At 40.7% G+C, this 21,341-nt stretch overlaps 1 protein-coding gene across 7 annotated transcripts in view; it reads left to right on the top strand.

Annotated features, from left to right (window-relative positions):
• CAPSL (calcyphosine like) overlaps positions 1 to 20,922 on the top strand; it is a 32,325-nt gene extending 11,403 nt beyond the window's left edge. For 2 of the 7 annotated variants that reach the window (XM_073237196.1, XM_073237197.1), the window contains exons 2-6: positions 7,496 to 7,645; positions 8,551 to 8,728; positions 9,011 to 9,220; positions 13,500 to 13,603; positions 20,552 to 20,922. In XM_073237196.1, the coding sequence (XP_073093297.1) occupies positions 7,509 to 7,645; positions 8,551 to 8,728; positions 9,011 to 9,220; positions 13,500 to 13,601 (627 nt within the window). In that variant the 5' untranslated portion in view covers positions 7,496 to 7,508 and the 3' untranslated portion in view covers positions 13,602 to 13,603; positions 20,552 to 20,922. Of the gene's footprint in view, positions 1 to 6,674; positions 6,847 to 6,879; positions 7,311 to 7,495; positions 7,646 to 8,550; positions 8,729 to 9,010; positions 9,221 to 13,062; positions 13,086 to 13,499; positions 13,678 to 20,551 lie in introns of those variants that run through there. The other 5 variants (XM_073237192.1, XM_073237177.1, XM_073237185.1 and 2 more) reach the window with 5 other exon arrangements.
• The last annotated feature ends 419 nt before the right edge of the window (positions 20,923 to 21,341 follow it).

Here is a 21,341-nt window from a genome sequence, read left to right on the forward strand (position 1 = left end):
CAGCACATCTCCAGCACAGAGACGGTCTTCTGGAGTCAGGATGCTTTGGGCAATGCTGTGACGTCAGGGACATGTATTTGGGGACAGGCTCTTGCTTAGGTGCCTCAGAGCTTCTGATGTACCGCCTTTCTTCACCAAGACACCTCCCACTTTGCTTTTTTTGGAAGCCCCAAGTTCTTAGCAAACTTGACACTTTCTGTCCTGCTTAACTACACAATCTCAGAACTCAAATTTAAGATTTTAAGCTATTCAAGGGCTTGTTTCTCAGAGAAATAACCTCTCCAGCACTGGTGCCTTGAAAGTAGCACACAATAAATATTAGGTATTTGTTGATGAACTGGGTAAAAAAAAAAATGACTAAAGAGAATGGTTAATGTGGGCATTTCAAGAATCATGGTAGACTGGAAGGAGCGAATGTAAGTTTTTTTTTCTGAATACAGGTATACCTCAGAGATACTGTGGGTTCCATTCCAGACCACCACAATAATGTGAATATCATAATAGTCAAATGAGTTTTTGGCTTCCCAGTGCATATAAGTGTTTATATTGTACTGTAGTCTACTAAGTGTACAATAGAATTGTGTCCAAAAAAACAATGTACATACCTGAATTAAAAAATATTTTTTGGCTAAAAAATGCTAACCATCATCTGAACTTTCAGCAAGTCATAACCTTTTTGCTGGTGGGGTGGTCTTGCCTCAGTGTTGATGGCTACTGACTGATCAGGGTGGTGGGTGCTGAAAGTGGGGGTGGCTGTGGCTGTTTCTGAAAACAAAACAACAGTGACGTTTGCCACATCAATTGACTCTTCCTTTCACAAATGATTTTTCTCTGTAGCATGTGATGCTGTTTGGTAACATTTTACCCATAGTAGAACTTCTTTCAAAATCGGAGTCAGTTCTCTCAAACCCTGCCATTGCTTTATCAACTAAGTTTATGTAATATTCTAAATCCTTTGCTGACATTTCAACAGCCCTTACAGGATCTTCACCAGGAGTAGATTCCATCTCAAGGAATCTTTCTTTGTTTATAGCTAAGAAGCCACTCCTCATCTGTTCAAGATTTTTCTTGAGATTGAAACAGTTCAGTAACATTTTCAGGCTCTATTTCTAATTATCTTGCTTTTTCTACCACATCTACAGTTACTTCCTTCAACGAAGTCTTGAACCCCTTAAAGTCATCCATGACGGTTGGAATCAACTTCTTCCTAACTCTTGTTAATGTTGATATTTTGACCTCTTCCCATGAATATGAATGTTAATGGCTTCTAGAATGGGGAATCCTTTCCAGAATATTTTCAACTTACTTTTGCCCAGATCCATCAGAGGAATCACTGTCTATGGCAGCTATAGCTTTATAAAAGGTATTTCCTAAATTTAAAAAGTTTTCCAGAAGATCTAGCTAAGATGATCAATGAAGGTGGCTACATTAAAACACATTTTCAGTGTAGTCAAAACAGCCTTTTGTTTTTAAGAAGATATTTTTAATAAGTAATTTTGAAAGTCAGTAATTACTCCTTGATCATGGGCTGCAGACTGGATGTTGTGTTAACAGGCATGAAAACAGCTTTAATTTCATTGTGCATCTCCATCAGACCTCATGGGTGGCCAGGTACATTGTCAATGAGCAGTCACATTTTGAAATAAATCTTTTTTTCTGAGCAGTAGTCTCAACAGTGGCTTAAAATATTCAGGGAATCATGTTCTAAACAGATGTGCTGTCCTCTAGGCTTTGTTGCTCCATTTATAGAGCACAGGAAGAGCAGATTTAGCATCATTCTTATGGGCTGAAGGATTTTCAGGATGGTAAATGAACATTGGCTTCAACTAAAAGTCACCAGGTACATTAACCCCAAATAAGAAAATCAACCTATTCTTTGAAACTTTCAAGCCAAGTATTGACTTCTCTGTAGCCATGAAAGTCCTAAATGGCGTTTTCTTAAAAATAATAAGGCTGTTTTGTCTACACTGAAAATGTGTTTTTAATGTAGCCACCTTCACTGATTATCTTAGCTAGATCTTCTGGAAAACTTGCTTTAGCTCCTACCTTAGCACTGGCTGCCTCACCTGCACTTTTACTGTATGGAGATTGCTTCTTTCCTTAAACGTCATGAACCAGCCTCTGCTAGTGTAAAACTTTTCTTCTGCAGCTTCCTCATCTCTCTCAGCCTCCACAGACTTGAAGAGAGTTAGGGCCCTGCTCTAGATAAGGCTTTGGCTCAAGGAAATGTTGTGACTGGTTTGATCTTCCATCCAGATCACTAAAACTTTCTCCATATCAGTAATCAGGTTGTTCTGCTTTCTTATCATTCGTGTGTTGTGTTCACGAGGGTAACACTTTTATCTCCTACAAGAACTTTTCCTTTCTCTGCATTCATAACTCAGCTGTTTGGTACAAGAGGCCTAGCTTTGGCCTATCTTGGCTTTTAATGTGCCTTCCTCACTAAGCTTAATACCTTCTAGCTTTTAATTTAAAATGAGAGACACGTGACTCTTTCTTTCAAGGAAACTCATTGTAGGTTTATCAGTTGGCCTTACTTCAACACTGTTGAAAGGAGGAGAAAGGTGAGAGAATGGCCAGTTGGTGGAGCAGTAGGACAGACACATTTATTAATAAAGTTTGCTGTTTAACATGGGTGCAACTCATGGCTCCACAAAACAATTACAATAGTACTTCAAAGATCACTGATCACAGATCATCATAATAAATACAATAATGAAAAAGTTTGAAATATTATAAGCATTACCAAAATGTGACAACAGACACAAAGTGAACAGATTGGGAAAAATGGTTCCAAAAGACTGGCTTAATGCAGGGTTGCCACAAACCTTCATTTTGTACAAAATGCCGTGTCTGTAAAACACAAGAAAATGCAGCACAACGAGGTATGCCTGTTTGTCAAATTAGACTCCAGGGGGCGCTGCCTGCATGGTCACTGTGAAGGGCTGGCACAGGAGGTAGGATGGGTAGGATGATTTCCTGCCTCGCTCTGTTCTCCTATGAATGGGAACCACCAAACTATGCTTTGAAGTTGTTTTATATTATTTCGCAAAGGTGGTGGAGTATAAGGAGTCCTGCTTGGGAGTCAGAAGCCCTTTGTTCAGGTGTCAGCCAGGACTTTTGGCTGACAACCTAACCCTTAATTCCCAAGTCTGCCAAAGAAGGAGGTGGCAGTGGACCATCTTTCAGGGTTTTAAGTCCTAACAGTGTGTGAATTATTATGAGCCACACTGACTGGGACATGCACAAGTAGCCTGATTTCTCTGTGTCCCAATTTCTTTATCTGTGGTATATGAATCATGCTTGTAACTAGCTCATAGTGTTTTGTGGTGCTTTTTGAGACAAAATTCATATAACATAAAATTAGCCTTTTAAAAATGTATGGAACACTCAGCATTACACAGCCACCACCTTCATCAAGTTCCAAACCATTTTCATCAACCCCAAAGGAACCCTCACACCCACTAAGCAGTCACTCCCTATTGTCTCCTCCCCCAGGCCAGGGTCACAAAGAATCTGCATTCTGTCTTGATGCATTTGACTAATTTGGGTATTTCATGTAAACAGAATCATGCAATATGTGACAATTTGTGTCTTCTTTCACTTAGCACAGTGTTTCTGAGGTTCATCCACACTGAAGCATAGCATGTATCAGTCATCCATTCCTGTTTATGGCTGCATAATATTCCATTGTATGTACACACCACATTCTGTTCATCCACTCATCCATGGATGGATATTTGGGTTGATCCCACTCTTTGGTCACTGTGAATAATGCTGCTATGAATATGGCATTTGAGTTCCTGTTTTCAGTTCAACTCTTAGGGTTTTTCTGAGGACTAGATACATGCTTACCACATAGTCGGGGCACAATCATTGCTAGCAATCGATGTCATTAATATTATCCTGAAGGTGTGCAAAGAGGACCCCACAGGGGTTCTTTCTCTTGCTGTCTGTCTTAGGTCCAGCAGCCAGAATTTGTTTGCTTTCTCCCGCTACTGGTTTTTAGTCTGTGTACAAAACTCTGCTGCTGTGGCTGATGTGGAGAACTAGAGCAAGCAGAGGGAGGTGAAAGGCAGCAGAGGAGTAGGGGGAAGGAGGACGGGGAGGGGAGTGGCAGGGGGCAGCACTGTGCTAGCAGCCCTGAGCGAGGCAGAGGGGCAGAGATGACAGCAGGGACCCGGGGAAGAGCGGACACAGAGGAGGACTTAGAGAATGAGGAGGGCAGTTTTAAAGAACATGACTGCTGCCAGTTCCTGCTCCAGGGTGGGAGGGGAGGGCTGGCGTAATCATGGGGCTGGTGCCACTAGCGGAATAAGGTCAGGACGATGAGGGGCCTCAGGCAAGGACGAGTAGCGGGAGATGGCTAGAATGAATTGGTGTTCTCCAAGTGGCCACAGGATTCTGTCTGTGGCTGAGGGTTAGGGTTGGGCCCTGTGGACAAGCGCTGAGAATAGTCAGCTTGAGGTCAGGTGACAAAACAGTAACAGGCAAATGCAGATTTTAAGAAAGCTCATGCTGCCAGTTAGGCAATTGACGTGGGCCGTGGGTATCCTTGCTGGATGGGAGTTTGGAGCACTTTCTGCCCATGCCTGACAGGAGTGGAGAGGCAGACGTCTCAGAGCTGTGGATGTGGCCATCTGGAATCCTAGGGAACTTCTGCTTTCTGTGCTGGAGGAAGCAAGAAAGGATCCACATCGCTCTAGGCAGAGCAATTTCTTCTTCTTTTCCTAAATGAAAACATAATTGACATACAATATCCCATTAGTTTGAGGTGTACACTGTAGTGATTCAATATTTTTATCTATTACAGTTGATTCCCCACTATCAACTGTAGTTACTGTCTGTCTAGTTACTATCTGCCATCATACAAAGTTATTATGATATAATTGACTGTATTCCCTATGCTGTACTCTTCGTCCCTATGACCTAGTTTATAACTGGGAGTTGCACCTCCTAATCCTTCTCACCTGTTTTGTCCATCCCACCAACCCTTTCTCCCTCTGGTAGCCAGCAATTTGTTTTCTGTGTCTGTGAGTGTTCTGTTCTGCTTTGTTTGTTCATGTGTTTTGTTTTTTAGATTCCACACAGAAGTGAGATCATACAGTATTTGTCTTTCTCTGGTTTATTTCACTTAGCATGATACATTCAGATCCAAATGGCAAGAGTTCATTATTTTTTTATGGCTGAATAGTACTTCATTGTATATGTACCACATCTTCTTTATCCATTCATCTATTGATGGCCATGTAAGTTGCTTCCATATCTTGGCTACTGTAACTAATGCTGTAAGGAACATAGGGATGCATATATCTCTTCAAATTGGTGTTTTTGTTTTCTTTGGATAAATACCTATAAGGACAATTGTTGCAATGTATTGTAGCTCTATTTTTAATTCTTTTAGGAGCCTCCATACTGTTTTCCAGAGTGGCTGTGCCAATTTACATTCCTCCCAGCAGTGCACAAGGGTGCCCTTTTCTTCATATCCTCACTGACACTTGTTATTTTTGTCTTTTTGATAATAACCAATCTAACAGGTGTGAGGTGCTATCTCACTGTGGTTTTGAGTTGCATTTCTCTGATGATTAGTGATGTTGAACATCTTTTCATATAACTGTTGGCCATCTGCCTGTCTTTGGAAAAATGCCTATCAAAGTCCTCTGCCCAATTTTAATCAAGTTGCTTGGGGTTTTTAAAATATCAAATTATGTAAATCCCTATGTATTTCAGATATTAGCCCCCTCTCAAATGTATGATTTGCAAATATCTTCTCCCATTCAAACGTTTGCTTTTTGTTTCATTGATGGTTTCTTTTGCAGTGCAAAATATGTTTAGTTTGATGTAATCCCATTTGTTTACCTTAGCTCTATTGCCCTTATCTGAGGAGACTGGTCAAAAATAAATATTGCTAAGACTGATGTCAGAGAACTTAATATCTATGTTTTCTTCTAGGAGTTTTATGGCTTCAGGTCTTACATCACTCCAAGACTTTAATCCATTTTGAATTTATGTTTGCCTATGTGGGCAATTTCTTCTTAATAATGGAGTAATGTAGCTGGGACCAACATGCAAAGGCTGCCTTTTTGCCCCAGTGTGCAAGAGAACTGAGAAGAATTACTCCCATTTTCATTCAGATAACAGGGATCAGAATGAATGTCAAGAAGGAGGGAAGCCATAAGTTACATCTTGTAAGGTGCTGTAGGAAATTAGGAAATGATGCAGTTAAATAAGCCTGTGCATCCTTGAATTAGCTATACTGGTCTCAGTATTCAACCTGAGATCCTTCTCTCTAAAGTTAAATAGTGAGACCTTTGTAGAGCAGACCTTATGTGTTGTATTGCAGAGGATCATCTTTAGAGGGCCTGGATCTGAGGTTTGCTATCTCAGATGAAAAGAAGCTCATCCTGATGTGACCCTTAGGGGAAGTGCCAGCACTTGGCCAGGGAAGAAGCCCTTGAGTAAAGGGCAGAACCATTCTAACACCATTTTTCTGCACCTTGAATGCTGTTCTTTGCATATCCATCGCTCTCTTGCTCCTTCATTCATAATATACACTAAAAACGTAATGTCTAGGATCCTCTTTTTACTGCATCAGTGGGCTCATAGGATTCCTGTTTTTTGGAGCAGGGATGGAATTTAAGCATCATCTAATCCAATCCTCTTATTTAACAAAGGGAGAAGAATTGAAGGCCCTGGAATTTGCTCAGACATCACCTGGAAGGGATTGGAGTCAGAACTAGAGCCTGGGTCTTCAAACTCCCTATTTTTCTTTCCACTGTTGTGTGTGTTCTCGAAGCTGAAGTCCAGCAGTAGCAATTCGCCTCTTGTTCCTGGACCTCTCAGGAGGTGGTGCTTCATTCTCCTATTTATGAATATTAAAACACAAAGTCCAAACTGTAGAAAAAGCATATATCTATTTGTCAGGACAGAGATAACATCTATTTCCCTTTTTCCATCCTAAGAACCTAGTTAGGTGTTAACAGACACTAACTGTTAATCAAGGAAAACATTCTAGTTACTGGCAGAAATCATTAAGGCCCAGGTGTTGAGAATCTCAGTCAAGACAGAAGCAACAAAAATTAATGTTTAGACCAACGAGGAGAATATTAAATGTGGAGTCAAAGGGAATATGAAGAAATCCAAATAAAAGAATAAAGCATGTAAGGTTGGCTCAAAAAGGAGAGTATAGGGAAATGGTACTTCTTTTTATGAAGGGATAAGGGACTAAGTAAGATTAAAGCTTATCTGGAAATGGCTGTTTATTTAAAACTACTCTGCAGCCTGGAGAAATCAGATGTCCTCAGGACTGGGTGAGTAACTAAGAAATGTGCCACACATACACATTTTGGTTGGTCTAGCTAATATTTGGAAATTTGGGGACATTTGAGACTTTTTGGGAAGTGGTTGAGAAAATGTGCAGTACATTTCCTTCCTACTGTCACCCTGCCTGGCCAGAAGCAGGCAAGGAGGCCTGAGTTCTGCTACTGTGCCGCAGATACCCCTCTCGGATGGCGGGGACGGCTCGCCATGACCGGGAGATGGCTATCCAGGCCAAGAAAAAGCTCACCACGGCCACGGACCCCATTGAAAGACTCCGGCTGCAATGTCTGGCCAGGGGCTCCGCAGGCATCAAAGGACTTGGCAGGTATTACCAGGACAATGGGGTGGCAGGGAGATGCAGTAGAAAGACATGAGTAGGGCATGAGTTTAGACTAATGTCTCCAATTCTAACCTATTAACCTATTGCCACATGGATCTGATCATTGGAGCCTCCTCCCCTGGCTTTTCTGTGTTTCTGTTCCAACAGTGAGAAACCTGTCTCCCACCATCTGACACCCATTTATTAATTGTTCAAATCTAGTATATGTGCATAGAAATATTAGAGTTGTTAAATCATCTCCATGGGAAATATCACCAGAGCCTGGTGGTTACATGCAGTTCCTTTTGCCTGTAGTCTTGAGGGCTGTACTCATTTCCAAAGTTACTTAAGTCAACACGTTAAGTCAAAGTTAAGTCAGTCAATACACACACCCTCACTGAGACTGTTTCAAAGCTTTGTAATAATGTCAGATTCTCTTGTCACAGTCTGAATTCCTTCTGGGGACCCTGTGACTTCCTAAATAATTTTTTTAAATGTATATACATTCAAGTTCACTCTTGTACTATAAAGTTCTACGGGCTTTAGCAAATGCGCTGTGTCATGTGTCCACCACTATAGACTCATTCACAGTAGTTTCACTGCCCTAAAAATTCCTGTACTCCACCTTTCCTTTCTCTCCTCTCCCTCATTATTTTACTATCTCTATAGTTTTGCCTTTTTGATAATGTCATATAATTAGAATCATACAGTACATTTTTAAGGATTTTGTTTCCTTTTATGAGATTCTGAGAAGAGGCTCTCCAATTTTGGAAGGAGGGTACAGAGAGGAATCAAAGCCTTCTGTGTTTTACCTTGAAAAACTCTTGAGAATGATTTTTCTTTTTAAATCTTTATGCCTCCAACTTGTTCTTTATGTTTTTTTTTTAATTTTGTATGTGTATTTTCTTCAGAGCATTTCGAATTATGGATGACAATAATAGCCGGACCCTTGATTTCAAAGAATTTGTGAAAGGGTTAAATGATTATGCTGTGGTCATGGAAAAGGAAGAAGCAGAAGAGCTGTTCCAGAGGTTTGATAAAGATGGAAACGGGACAATCGACTTCAATGAGTTTCTTCTCACATTAAGAGTAAGTGGCCCCCCTAGTATGCTGAGCTGGACTTTCGCCTGGTTTGGGTTGGCTATTGTGAGGTTTTATTTCCAGCAGTTGTTAGCACACTGTGGAGAATGTGGGCAAGAGACTGAGGAGAGGTTTGGGGACTCTTTGGAGCAATCATAATGCATGTCATTTAATGGCACACAATCAATTTCACATCATTGGGAGGAATAAGATATTTCATCACCTATGATATAAAGGAAACTCATTTATTATTTATGTCTGTGTATGTGTTTTTTTTCCCTATTTATCTAGCCTCCGATGTCCAGAGCCAGAAAAGAGGTAATTATGCAAGCTTTTAGAAAGTTAGACAAGACTGGAGATGGTGTTATAACAATTGAAGATCTTCGTGAGGTGTACAACGCAAAACACCATCCAAAGTACCAAAATGGAGAGTGGACGGAGGAACAAGTGTTCAGGAAATTTCTGGATAACTTTGATTCACCCTATGACAAAGATGGATTGGTAAGAAAAAGAGCTTAATTTAAGCAAGATCTCTTCTATCCAATTTGCAATTGTAAATGGGAAGTAGGTTCAAAGCTTAAAAGAAGGCTTATACCATATTTGTCATAAATAGAAGTAAAATGTTTTCTTTAGGAACTATCTAGGAAGTTGAGAACTAAAGTAAAAAGATATGAGGGTGCATATACACTGGTAGGGGATGCACATACAGTTAAATACCCATCATTTGGAGAAAGTGGTATTTAGATTAAACATTTCATTGTATGATTATCATATTTACCATACACAGCTAGCTACATTCCAATGAACTAGACTACAATAAAACATATTTAACTTTAAAATGAGACAATAATTTTGTTTTTTGGAACATAGTTCACAAGGTGTCTCAGGATGTCACTGTGCTGTTTGCACTCATTGTTACAAGCTTCACTTGTCATCACACTTTGCTGTGTAAATGCCATGTAAGGGAGACTTCCAGTGAAGGGAATGCTGAGTAACAGAATGTACTTCGATTTAATCTTCAGTAGGCTTTGAGATTAACTTGCACTTCTAAACTACAGTGAATTCAAAACCAAAAGCAACTACCCCTTCTCTATTAACTGGTATCTTCAGGTCATAAAAGCATAGCTTGTTGGGGAAGGAATTATATCTGTATAACTATATCTAGGCTGAGATGAAAACGTCATTTGTCTTTGTCAACAGCCATAAGAGGACTTTTGAACCCAGCACCAGGTCTGCTTTGAAGTGTCCTGAAGGCAGTGATGAGAAAGCAGGGGGCTCGCCCCTGGGGTGGCAGTCAGCAGCAGAAGCCTGGGGAGGGTTGCTCCTGACTCCTGTGTTGCACAGGAAGGCTGAGTGGGACAGTGGCAGGAAGAAGAGACGGTGATGATAGGAACAGAAAACATGCCTGCCCCTTCTGAAGGGTCTTTCTCCAACTTTTTCTATGAAACTTCATGGCGAGTCCCATTGGCAAGGGGTGAGGGGCTCAAAAGGGGGGATAGGAAAGACACCTTCCTTTCCTTCCTGTTGTCATTTGTCTAGAGAAGTAGCCTCCATTTTGGAGCGAGTAGATTGCAGAGGTAGATTTGAAAAAACGGGCCTAAATTCTGTAGGACCACCTAATGCTTAGGGACAAAAATAACAGAACGGTATGTTTTCTTCCAATATTGCTGGCCTTTGATCTCTGACATGGTAGTGGAAAAATAGTCAACTGCCATTTCCCCAAATTAGCCCAACTCTCCATGGGACCCCAGGGTGTCCTTGCCTCCCTTCTGCAGGTGGTTCCTCCTCATTGCCAGGGGAAACCTCAGCTACCTTTTTCTCTAACCCAAGTCAAAGTAGCTAGTTACTATGATTCAGCTGATTTAAAGTTCCCACCCTGTCTCTTTTGACATTTATCTTAACAAGCCACATTAAGTTCTCAAAAACTCATGACGCTTATTGGGGTTTTTAGCAGGTACAGCATTCATGTCCCTTGACTCTCACAGCCCCTGTATTAATACCCTGCTGCCTGTGTATGGTCATCCTGCGGGTGCGTTTAACAGACAGCTGGCAGACTCCAGATTCTTTTAGGGTGGAGCGTGAGGATTTACAGTTTTAGTAAATGTCCCAAATGACTCTTACTCACATTCATATTTGCGATCCTTGATTCTAAAGGATTCAGAAGTGCCTTTTTAAATGACTAAGTATAACCTGCACATGGACCTCATTTAGCATAAATATGGATCTAGGCAATGTTTATTAAGCACCTAGGACCTACTGGGTATTATGCTAGGCTTTATAGGGACATCTTTCTTAACAGACGTAATGAAAATGTTTCTGCAAAGTGAAGTGTGATACAAACTTTTGTACATTGAATCATATTTTAAATGTACAAGGAAGTGTCAATGTAAAGTGACTCCATGGTAAATTCTTTTACAAAGAAAAATAATAAGCTCCTAGTTCATCTTTTTCAGGTGTAGTTAAGATTTCTTATGGTGAAGCATAGCCAGTGCACTCATTTATGGTTAAAATATATAGTCGATATCCCAATAAGACAGAATTCAGAGTAAGGCAAGAATGTTAGCGTATGGATGATATTCCAGTGTGTGAACTTTGATTAATCTAGGCTAAGCTCTCAAGTACTCATGAATGTTACTGGAGTTTGTGGCAGTCATGGAATTTGATGTCGTACATCCTATGCTAATAATACCCCACCCTCTGCTCTCGGAAGACCTTGTGCACCAGAAGCCATTTGGACAGAGGCAGGAAAGCAATCAAATAACGTGTGAAGGAGACCTTCCTCACTGTGATTATATCCCCCAGCCTCCCCCCACCCAAATTGGGTGAGATTTTCACATCTGATTTTTTTAATATCTAGGCTTTGAAGTTTTCATTTGTATGTTATTTTATAGGAACAGGAAACATTTAATTATTTAATTACATTAACTATTAAAATTACAAATACTAAAAAAATCTTAGAACTCGATTAGCCTTTGAGAAGATATGAGTCTCATTGTCTCATCTAATATAGGCATTTTTAATTAAAAATATTTAAAGTATATTAGTGAATATTTGTAGATAAACTAACTTATTTTAAGACTTTCAAATCTATCTGAAGCAGAGAAAAAGGGACTGTTCCTTCTGTCATGATTCAAATATTCCCATTGCCTTCACCTGGGACCTTCTCTAGTATATAATGTATACTCTGTCAGTGAAGGGTAGCATGGTCAGGAGACCTGCCAAAAGCAGGGGCCCATTCCCTTATTTTTTAAAATATCAAACAAAGTAATTAACTAATAATAGTTACTATTACTCAAAAGTAACTTAATATGATGAGGGAAAATTTATGAGAGAAATCACAGAATTTGTGATTCAGACTATTCCTAATGCAAGTTGAATCTCAGGAAACAAGCAGATACTTCACTGAGAATAACTGATGGCCTTTCCTGAAATGGCCCAGTCTGTGATCTCTGCCTCTGGTTTTATGTAGGTGGGGTTTAATGCTGGATAACTGGGGAATGCAAAGGAGGACAGAAATAAAGAAATTCAAGATAGGAGGACATTAATCATCTTCTAATTTTAATAAAAGCTATGCATGGACATTATTTATTTCTACTCCTAGACCATTGATGAGCACAACTAAACTATTAGTCCAATCCAGTGACTTCTTTCCTTTTGATTTTGATTTTTTTGTGTGTGTCAGTGGGAGGGATAAGTACAGAGAAAGAACTGTGGATCCTGTAACTTTTTCCTCTGGTCACTTACAATTTCAGCAAAAGAGGCATGTGGGTCAATCAGCCTGTGTGATTCTTAGCAGAGATAGGTAGATAACTGGTGGGAGAGGCGTTTGCTCTTATGGGCTAGAAGGGGGCCTTGAATTATTTATAGGTTTCACTTTTGTTATGTTTTTAACCCCTTATGACATTTAACATTGTGGGCTAACTAGAGAACAATACATTTCCAAAACAGCCATCATTATTGTGTCTGTGTCCTCCCATATCAGCAGGGCCCTGCTGTGGGCTAACTGGACTGATCACAGAGATCAGTCAAATACGAGGACATTAGTTCATTCTTTCTGAATCAACGAGTCAGGTCAGCCAGTGTGGTTGAATTGGAGTGTACATGTCAGCTACACCTATTAAAAAATAAGATTGCTGACTGTTTTTTCTTCTTTCTAAAAGCAAGATTTTGTGTATATATATATATATATATATATATATATATATATATATATGGTGCGGGAGACATGGAGCAAGGGTACCTTTTTACTCACTCTGTACCTTGAGTGAATAATTTACAGCTTAATAAATCATGAAGCCAAGGTGCATTTAACTAGAAATCCTTTTTCTTTTTTTCCCCCACAGGATGGAACTCCATTTTTTCAAAGGTAAAATGTTACTTGCCCTGATCAAGGACATGAAGTGTTGTTTGTGACTTTCTGATGTATCCTAGAAAGACAATATTAACTACAATTAAAGAATATTGTTTCATATCTTGAGTTTCAGTCTCCCATATCTGAATAGATGGGCTCCTCCTGCTCCCAAGAAAGGCCTGCACCTATTTCCCACTTCCCATTTAGGTTGATGTGGGAATTTTCAAGACTTTCTCTCTTTCCTTAAGCCACCCCTTGCGGCCATCCTCAACTTCACTTTTTCTCTTGTTTTAGAAGTATTCTCCAGTTGTGCCACTAAAAAAGGCTCATTGGCTGCAATTTCCCTCCTATTTACAGGTATTGCTGACAGACTTCCTTGAAATGGTGAGAAGCAAAGTTTTGTTCTTGTTTGTAACTTTTCCACTGCAGGTGACCCCTGAGGAGTTTATGAACTACTATGCAGGCGTGAGTGCATCCATTGACACCGATGTGTATTTCATCATCATGATGAGAACAGCCTGGAAGCTCTAAATGTATGACCTGGGGACCAGGGCCTGGGGCACAGCTACATGGCTCCAAAAGATTAAACATCAGCTCAAGACCAAGATCGTATCTGTATCATGTTCATCCCAGTGTTTCTTCCATGTTGAGGCACACTGCATTTTCTAGGGCAGAAATGACACTGAGTAGTTAACTGTGACTTATTCTCTGAGGCTGTTTCTTCAGCTCTAAGGTAGGAATTAATTAGAATAAGCCCTGCAAAGCTCCCGGAGCCAGGCTGACACACAGGTGCATAATAAACACTGCGTGTCTTCCTTTGCCATTAATAAAAGTTTGAATGTATTGCTTATAAGCCCTACCTATGCTCCCACAGTCTTTCTCCACCTCCTTTTAGATGGCCCATTTCTAGCAGGGAGACTTCATCTGTTTTCATGACTGATTATAAATCTTGAAGCACTTCAGTCCCAATTTGGGGACCAGATGAAGACCGCCCATCAGCCACAGTTTCTGTAACTGAAACTTGAGTTCTCTGCTGGGAATATAAGGAAGCCTTGGTTGGCAAAGAGAATTAGAATGATAGTTTTGGTCATGATGGTGTGAGACTGGAGGCATTTCCTTGAGCAGCAGAGCCAGCACTGCTCCTATGGCTAAAGCCTGAAGCCACTCTGTGCTCTCCACTTTACGTGGCGATCTTGCCTGTGAGTTAGGCAGACGTACCAGCAAGCGGTTGTCTGGTGGAAAGTTCATCTCTCCCCATCGGCCAATCATGTTGAAGTTCCCACCAGCACAAGGAGGTTGAGTGTGATACAGATAGGATTACAGGTATGCTCCAAAGCAGATTTCTTATCTCACATTTGATGGCTCAAAGCATTCTCCTCCCAGCTGTAAGCTCCAGCTTCACATTGTTGATGAGCGAGAATCTCCCCATGAAAGGCTTCCAAGGAGAAGCAGCCCCAGCTGCTGGAAAATAGATTTTGAAATTACTGTTCTCCCTGTGTGTTCTGGGTCTAGGTTCAGAGAGAAAAAACACAGTGACAAGCCTTGTAGCTCTGGTGCTGGAGGTAATGACCATTCTACCTTGTTACTTAAGGACTGTCATCCTTTTTGTCACCTCTGTCCTGAATGCACTCATCCCTTGGTTTGAGGACACGGACTGGGGCAACAGTCCCATTGAAGAACTCATGTACTTAAGTGGCTCAGCATTTAGGGTTGGAACTCACTTGCCTGACTTTGATAGTATTAACTACAGTGAAAGAATATTGTTTCTTATCCTGAGTTTCTTTCACTTGTTTACTTTTTATTTTGCAGACTTGGAAGTTGAGGGCAGGATACACATTACTTTAAAAATTGTAGAAACCAGTGTTTTCAGATGAGAATTATGACAGTCACTCAAGGGGACACCTTGCTTTGTTTATTGTTGAGAAGCTAAATTCACCCTTGTGACCAGCTAGAAAAAGACGTTTTTCCTGAATATGGGAACATCCCTATATTCTGGGAAGTTAGCTTTTTCAGAAATTAATGATACAAGTCTGGTTTCCCATTATATTTATTATCTAGGCTTAAATCGAAATTGTCAGGCCTGAAGCTGTCAAGTGTTATGAAGAATACATAGAAGTGATGTAGAAAGCCAGAAGCAATTATGAAGAAATGCATAGAAAACATATCCATGTTTTCTGCAGCCCATACCTCATAGATCATGGCTAAGGAGGGACCCCCAGTTTCCTTGCCCTGGTAGGTTTCAAGCCACCTACTCTAGAGAGATTTGTGTCTTTGATTCCGGGAATGACTCATGCCTGGGCTAAACTGTGGCCATGGTGTCAGCATGTGATTCTGAACAAGGACTAGGTTGCTCCCGTCAGCTTTGCCTTCCGTAGGGTTCCTGCCTAACTGGGGCAAGGGGCACGGCTGTCAGATTTCAGATAACCTGTTCTTCGCTATGTTCGGTCACACTAAGTCACCCCCTCCCAGCAGCTTACCTAGGTTCTGGGCCCACAGAGAGTCTACCAAGGGACTATCGCCCTCAGTAAACAAGATCAACAGCCTGATGGTGGATCATGCCCCTCCTGTTTGAAGTCTTATCTGTGGTTTCTGGCCCAGACAGGGATACACTCAATACTGATCTCTACTCCTATTAGCAGTGGGAGGGCTGGAGAAGAGTTATGAAAACAAACCATTTTCTAACATTTTTCTGGACTTATTTTCTGCTATATTTAACTGACACAATTTAAACGTTACTCTATTTGCAACTAAAAAGTAAGCAGTGATCTTGGGTCAGAAGATAAACCACAATAAGAAGTCTCCCAAACTACCCTTGGAGCACTTGTACTGCTGGGCTTGAACCCCAGGTAGGAAGGAAACAAATAAGCCAAAGAAAATAAGGTGAAATTAGCAGCTTTTTATAAACAGGAGCAGTGTGTGTAAACATTCTGAGCACCAGGATTAGTCAGAACAGGCCACTAGGATGAGTACTGGGTTCCAACTCCCCCAAAGGCAGACCCAGGCAAGGATGGAGGAGACCCTGATTCAGCTGCTTCCAGAGCTGGTTCACATACAGCCTGCATTCCACTCTGAGTGCAAAGGAGGAATCCCAAATGTGCAAGCTGAATTGTAGACCGAGGTGGAATTCTTCCAGCCGGTCTGCAGGGCTGGTTTTTACTGACGTCTAAACCTTGATACTACTCCTTCCCAGACCCAGGCAGCTCTCTGGAGGACAATGTATTGCTTCTTGTGGGTTCAAGGAAGGCATGCATTCACGTTCTGTGCCCTAATGCTTTAAGGAGAGCTTGGCTCCCGGCATGTGGGATGCAGATGGACTGTGCACACATTATGGTTTTAGGTTAAAAACATATCCCATCAAATATTTATTGAGCCACGACTATGTGCCATGTCCTATTCTAGGCTGTGGCAGTAGAATTCTATGCACCAGAATAAATGCAAACAAAACCACTAGCTTTCAAACCCAACAGCCCACAGTTAAGAGATTGGAAAGGAGAGGAAGCCTGGGCACTGAGCCTCCCCTCTGTGTCTCACCCAGCATCTGAGGCAGGGCATCTGAGCTCCCATGTGGCAGTGTGTTGGTGAACTGTGGAGTAAATCGAATGAATGTAGACAATCTATTAAGGCAATATAAGGAAAACCTCCCCCCCTAATTCTTGGAGGCAGATCACTGTCTCAGCCCTTCTGAGACAATCTTGGCCAGTATGGACTGCCTCACTGAGAGTCCGAGGAGGTCATTACTCAGCCCTCATCAGGCTGGCTGCAGATGCAGCCTGCTCTGCTGATGTTTAATCAAGTGGAGAGATTTAACCAAACTTATTCTTGGATGGTGTGTGGGTACCTTCTGCTCCTCTTGCCTGAAATTCTCCTAACACGCTCTGAATGGTATACCTTTCTGGATTGGGGCATCTCTCTTTTGAGCATAGAATGAAAAATCTCACAACTTCCAGTTTCTCAAATGAGCCAATGAAGTGGCTTTCTTAGAGATTATAGGCTGTTCTTTTAAATTCAGAGCTTGTTGAAAGAAGCAAGCAAAGCTTTAAATATTACAAATGCTTCTGATGGAAGGATAACAAAGGTGTCAAGGATCTGACAGACTGTCGTAGCATGCTCTTTTCGCGTAATGGATCCTTTTGAAAGCCCATGTTTCTGAGCATGGTTTCACCCTTCTAGGTGCCTCCTATGCAAGTTACATCACCTTGACAGAGCTAGTTCTCTCACTGTAATAAAAAACACCCCCACTAAGTGAATCCCCTAAAATTGTGTGCTCTGAAACAGATGACAGCTGAAATCTGTTGAGAGAAACAAAAACAAATGATTGATGGGGATTCTGAGAACACTGCTGTGTGGGAAGAATTCTTTTCACCCCCTTATTGGTGTGGTGAGAGGTTGTGGTGAAGTAGCTCTTCCTCTCTGAGAATAGCCTGACCTTCTCCTTTCATTCTCACACCTGCTTTACCAAAGCCGGTATTTTCCTTCAGCAAAAGAGAGTGGAAGGTGCTCTTCAGGAGGGAAACCCACTAAAAATATGAGCTACCAACCAGTAGCTGAGGTTTTGATAATGGACCTTGCAACTACCAGAAAGGTATACTGTATCAGGAAAAGAAAATCCCTAAGTGTTAATGACCTATTTTCTTTCATTCTAGATTCTTCTCTTTTTTCTTCATAAGTGGACCTCATTTGTTTATTTTTCTCTGGAGTATTATAAAAATTCTAAGAGCTATTGAACACCATTGATGCAATTTCTGTTTCACCAAGTTCTTGTGAGCACCATAGGCTTCCTGTTCCCATTCTGCTCCCAACGCTGGAACTCTGGCAAGCAGCCCAAGCAGGCAGAGGGTCACACCCAGCTTTACATGACACTGCCCACGTAACTATCATTCATCTCTTTCCTTCTGCTCTAGACCCCACAATAAATTTAAGAGGGACACTGTAAGCTCAAATTCCTGGGATTTTTAAGCAAGATTTGAGTATGTAGTGTGTAGTCCTGTCATCAAAGACTTGGGTAACTTTTTCTTTACTGACTGTTCCACTTGGCATTCAGAGACTGGTATTGATTCTGGGAACATCTTGATCTTAAACTTGAAAGGTTTGAGTTGCTGGTCTCCTAGAAACGCTCAGACCACATGTGGAACTGATGACAATCAGTGCTGTGAGCTAGCCTTAGAACAGAATAAGGACCTGTAATTGAGAGGAAATGACAGACAGTAGAGGGGCTTGCTCCTTGCAGGGTTATAGCGAGCCTCAGAGTGCTTCCACCTTGACGGCATAAAGTGCTACACAAATGTAGGTGTTATCAAATGTCAGGCATTACCTTAGGAAATCCAGATCATTCCTTTAGTTTCTAAGGAAACTGGGAAATAAATTCCATTCCACGCATTTCATAGTTAGTCATGCCTAAAATCTCACTTAACAATATCATTCAACCACCACTTACGTAAGGTTATCTTTGAAGCTGCAAAGGGGATATTAGTAAATCACCATTAATTTAAGCTCTACTAGTTGAGCTTAAGTTTGCTTTTGTCCCAACTATACTAAAAAAAACTGGGTTGTTAAGCAAGTCAGTGTGTAAAGATGATTATAGGGTTGTGCCTATGTTCATATAGTATGTGTTTTATAGATACTTGCAGATATCTATTTGCACATAAATGTAATTAGGAATTTGTTCATGAAAAGTTCCCACATATCTTTTTAAAAAGTCCCAGGCCAACTGTTAGTTGACAAGACTTTATTTGCATAACTGTTACACAAGCTATTTTCCAGGTAAATGAGGTATTCCTATATGTAAATCCTCTCTTGATAGTATTTTAATAGAAAATGAAGCTTAAGAACAATGTTTCATTAAGCAGAATTTTCAACACACACACACACACACACACACACACATATATATATATATATATATATATACATTTAAAAATATTTTGCCTAAAAAGCTATTCATGCTTCCAGTGGTAAGCAACATATGATTTGAAAGCAAGAATTTATCGTAATGGCAACAGTTAGAATATCACTTTGAGGAAATTGTGGGTTTTCCAACTACAAAGTTAAATATAGTCTAATTTGTAATACCAACCTCAGCATTTTGTCACTTTATCAGACTGTGCCTTGCCATTAATGTGGTTCTGATTTAATAGAATTTCTTCAATTTAAGGCTTGAAATATTAGCTAGTATTGTAATAAAAGAGTTCATTTAGCTTTTGTTTCCATTTTGAAGCCTTTCCAAAATACCTTTCTTCTCCCTAGCTAACATGTTACACAGCCCACTTCTTCACAGGTTTACTTCCCGGGTGGTGCTTCTGGATCACTTAAAAATGTTACTTGTATGATATTTCAGTTACAGGTGATAAAATGTATTTGAAAATAAGGACCTATTCAAATTATACCCTCTTGGGTTTTTAAAAGAGCAAAACATAATTGCCCTTAGAACTGTAATTTTGACAGCCAAGAATGAGAGTTTGAAAATTTGATGTTAATATTCCTTTTCCTGCAGGGTTGGACTACTCCCCTCTAGCGGGCCAAGCAAGTTCCCACAATGCCCAGCCTCTGAGTGGTGCTTCTAGGACTACGGGGGATAGAATTACCCTATGTGCTGGTTTTAAGGAATGGGGGAGGTTAGGGAGGAGAGGGAGAAGGAACCTAGGGGCCTATTCCTGCTCTTTGTGTCTTTGCTCTTAACCCCCTTGCCCATTATAGGAAACACAGGGCCAACCACAAAACACTAACCTGGCCCCGCTGAGAAGTTGGGAGAAGTTGCTGAGAAGTTAAGAAGTTGCCGTGTGAACCTCCCATATGGCTAGTCTCCTGCACCCTGTATTGAGTATCAGGCATCATATATTCCCAGGTGCCCATGTATCCTGGGAAATGACCTATTCTGCTCTAGTTCTGTGCCTATCTATAAGTTTGTTCCAGACCCCCTTTCCCTAAAGAGCTTTTATCTATTCATTTATTCTATAAACTTATCTACCCTAAAGTATTAATAACAACCACAAGTATGATGATGCAAAGCGTGCTCTAGAGCAATGCTGTCCCACATACCTTTCTGTGACGATGGAAATGTTCTATGTGTACTTTCCAACATGTCAGCCACTGGCTATCATATGGCTACTGAGCTGTTAAATGTGGCTGATGTGACTGAGGAACTCAATTTTTCATTATATTTAACTTTAATTTAAAAGCCCCATATGTGACTAGTGGCTACTATATTGGATAGCACAGCTGTAGAGATTTGTATCTTAATGCAAAGAATGATAGCTGTGGGGGAAATGTAACTGGCCAACAGGCAGGCTGGCCTTGGTGACCCCTGCAAAAGCCCCTCCCAGAAGGAAAGGCAATCCAGGTCCCCCACTGCCTGGCCCTGCTGGGTACCAGTGGCAGACTCAATTCAATAGAAAATGTTTCAAGGAGAATATAACATGCTCTACTATAATCTGCCTATTTTGATACCATTTCCTTCTTTTTCCCTTGCCTTTTATCCCCCTCAGGTTTCAAAAGAAGACTTTTTGAACTATTACGCTGGTGTTAGTGCTTCTATTGACACGGATGCCTATTTCATTTTAATGATGACAAAATCCTGGAGATTATAACTTTTGTCTATTCTTTTGGAAATAAGGGACTCAGAGTGAATAAATTTCAAAGAAGTATGATGCTACAGATTTTGATAAGGTGTAAACTAAAGTTTCTGAAAGATCTGGGATTTTAAAAGCAATAGATCTTCGGTCATCTTAATTGTAATAATTAAAGGTAATTGTAATAATTAAAAGGATTATAGGATCATCTGACTATACCATTTCCTGGGCTCATTCATTTTAATGTTTCTCTTGGTAAATAAAGTAAAACGTATTTAATTTTGAAATTTAATGACTTCTTTGGTTGCTATTCATATTTTAATTCAGGATTTATATTCAGCAAATCCCCACACTTGCATGGGCAGGGGACATAAGTGATTCTGTGACAAAAGGTAGGTGACTCTGTGGCCTTCTGGGTTGAAGGCTGGGCTCTCATGGGGTGGGATCACTTACTAGATTAGTCTACTGGGATGAAAAGCAGTGCACAGAGCAAAGGAAGTGCCTATTGGTGTCTTCTGGAGCTTTAGGGTTACCAGGGAGGAGGGCTTTGAAACTATTTTAGGAATTCATCCTTTGAACCCACTTCTAAGCTCCTCTCCAAGGGGCAGTGATATCAGGTTTTCTGACCCCAAAGCTTTCCCTGTAAAAACTGCTCCAGTAACATAAATGGCTATAAATTGATTACATACATACTCATAGGCCCTTC

The sequence above is a fragment of the Manis javanica genome, chromosome 1 (assembly GCF_040802235.1).
Source record: "Manis javanica isolate MJ-LG chromosome 1, MJ_LKY, whole genome shotgun sequence".
NCBI lineage: Eukaryota > Metazoa > Chordata > Mammalia > Pholidota > Manidae > Manis > Manis javanica.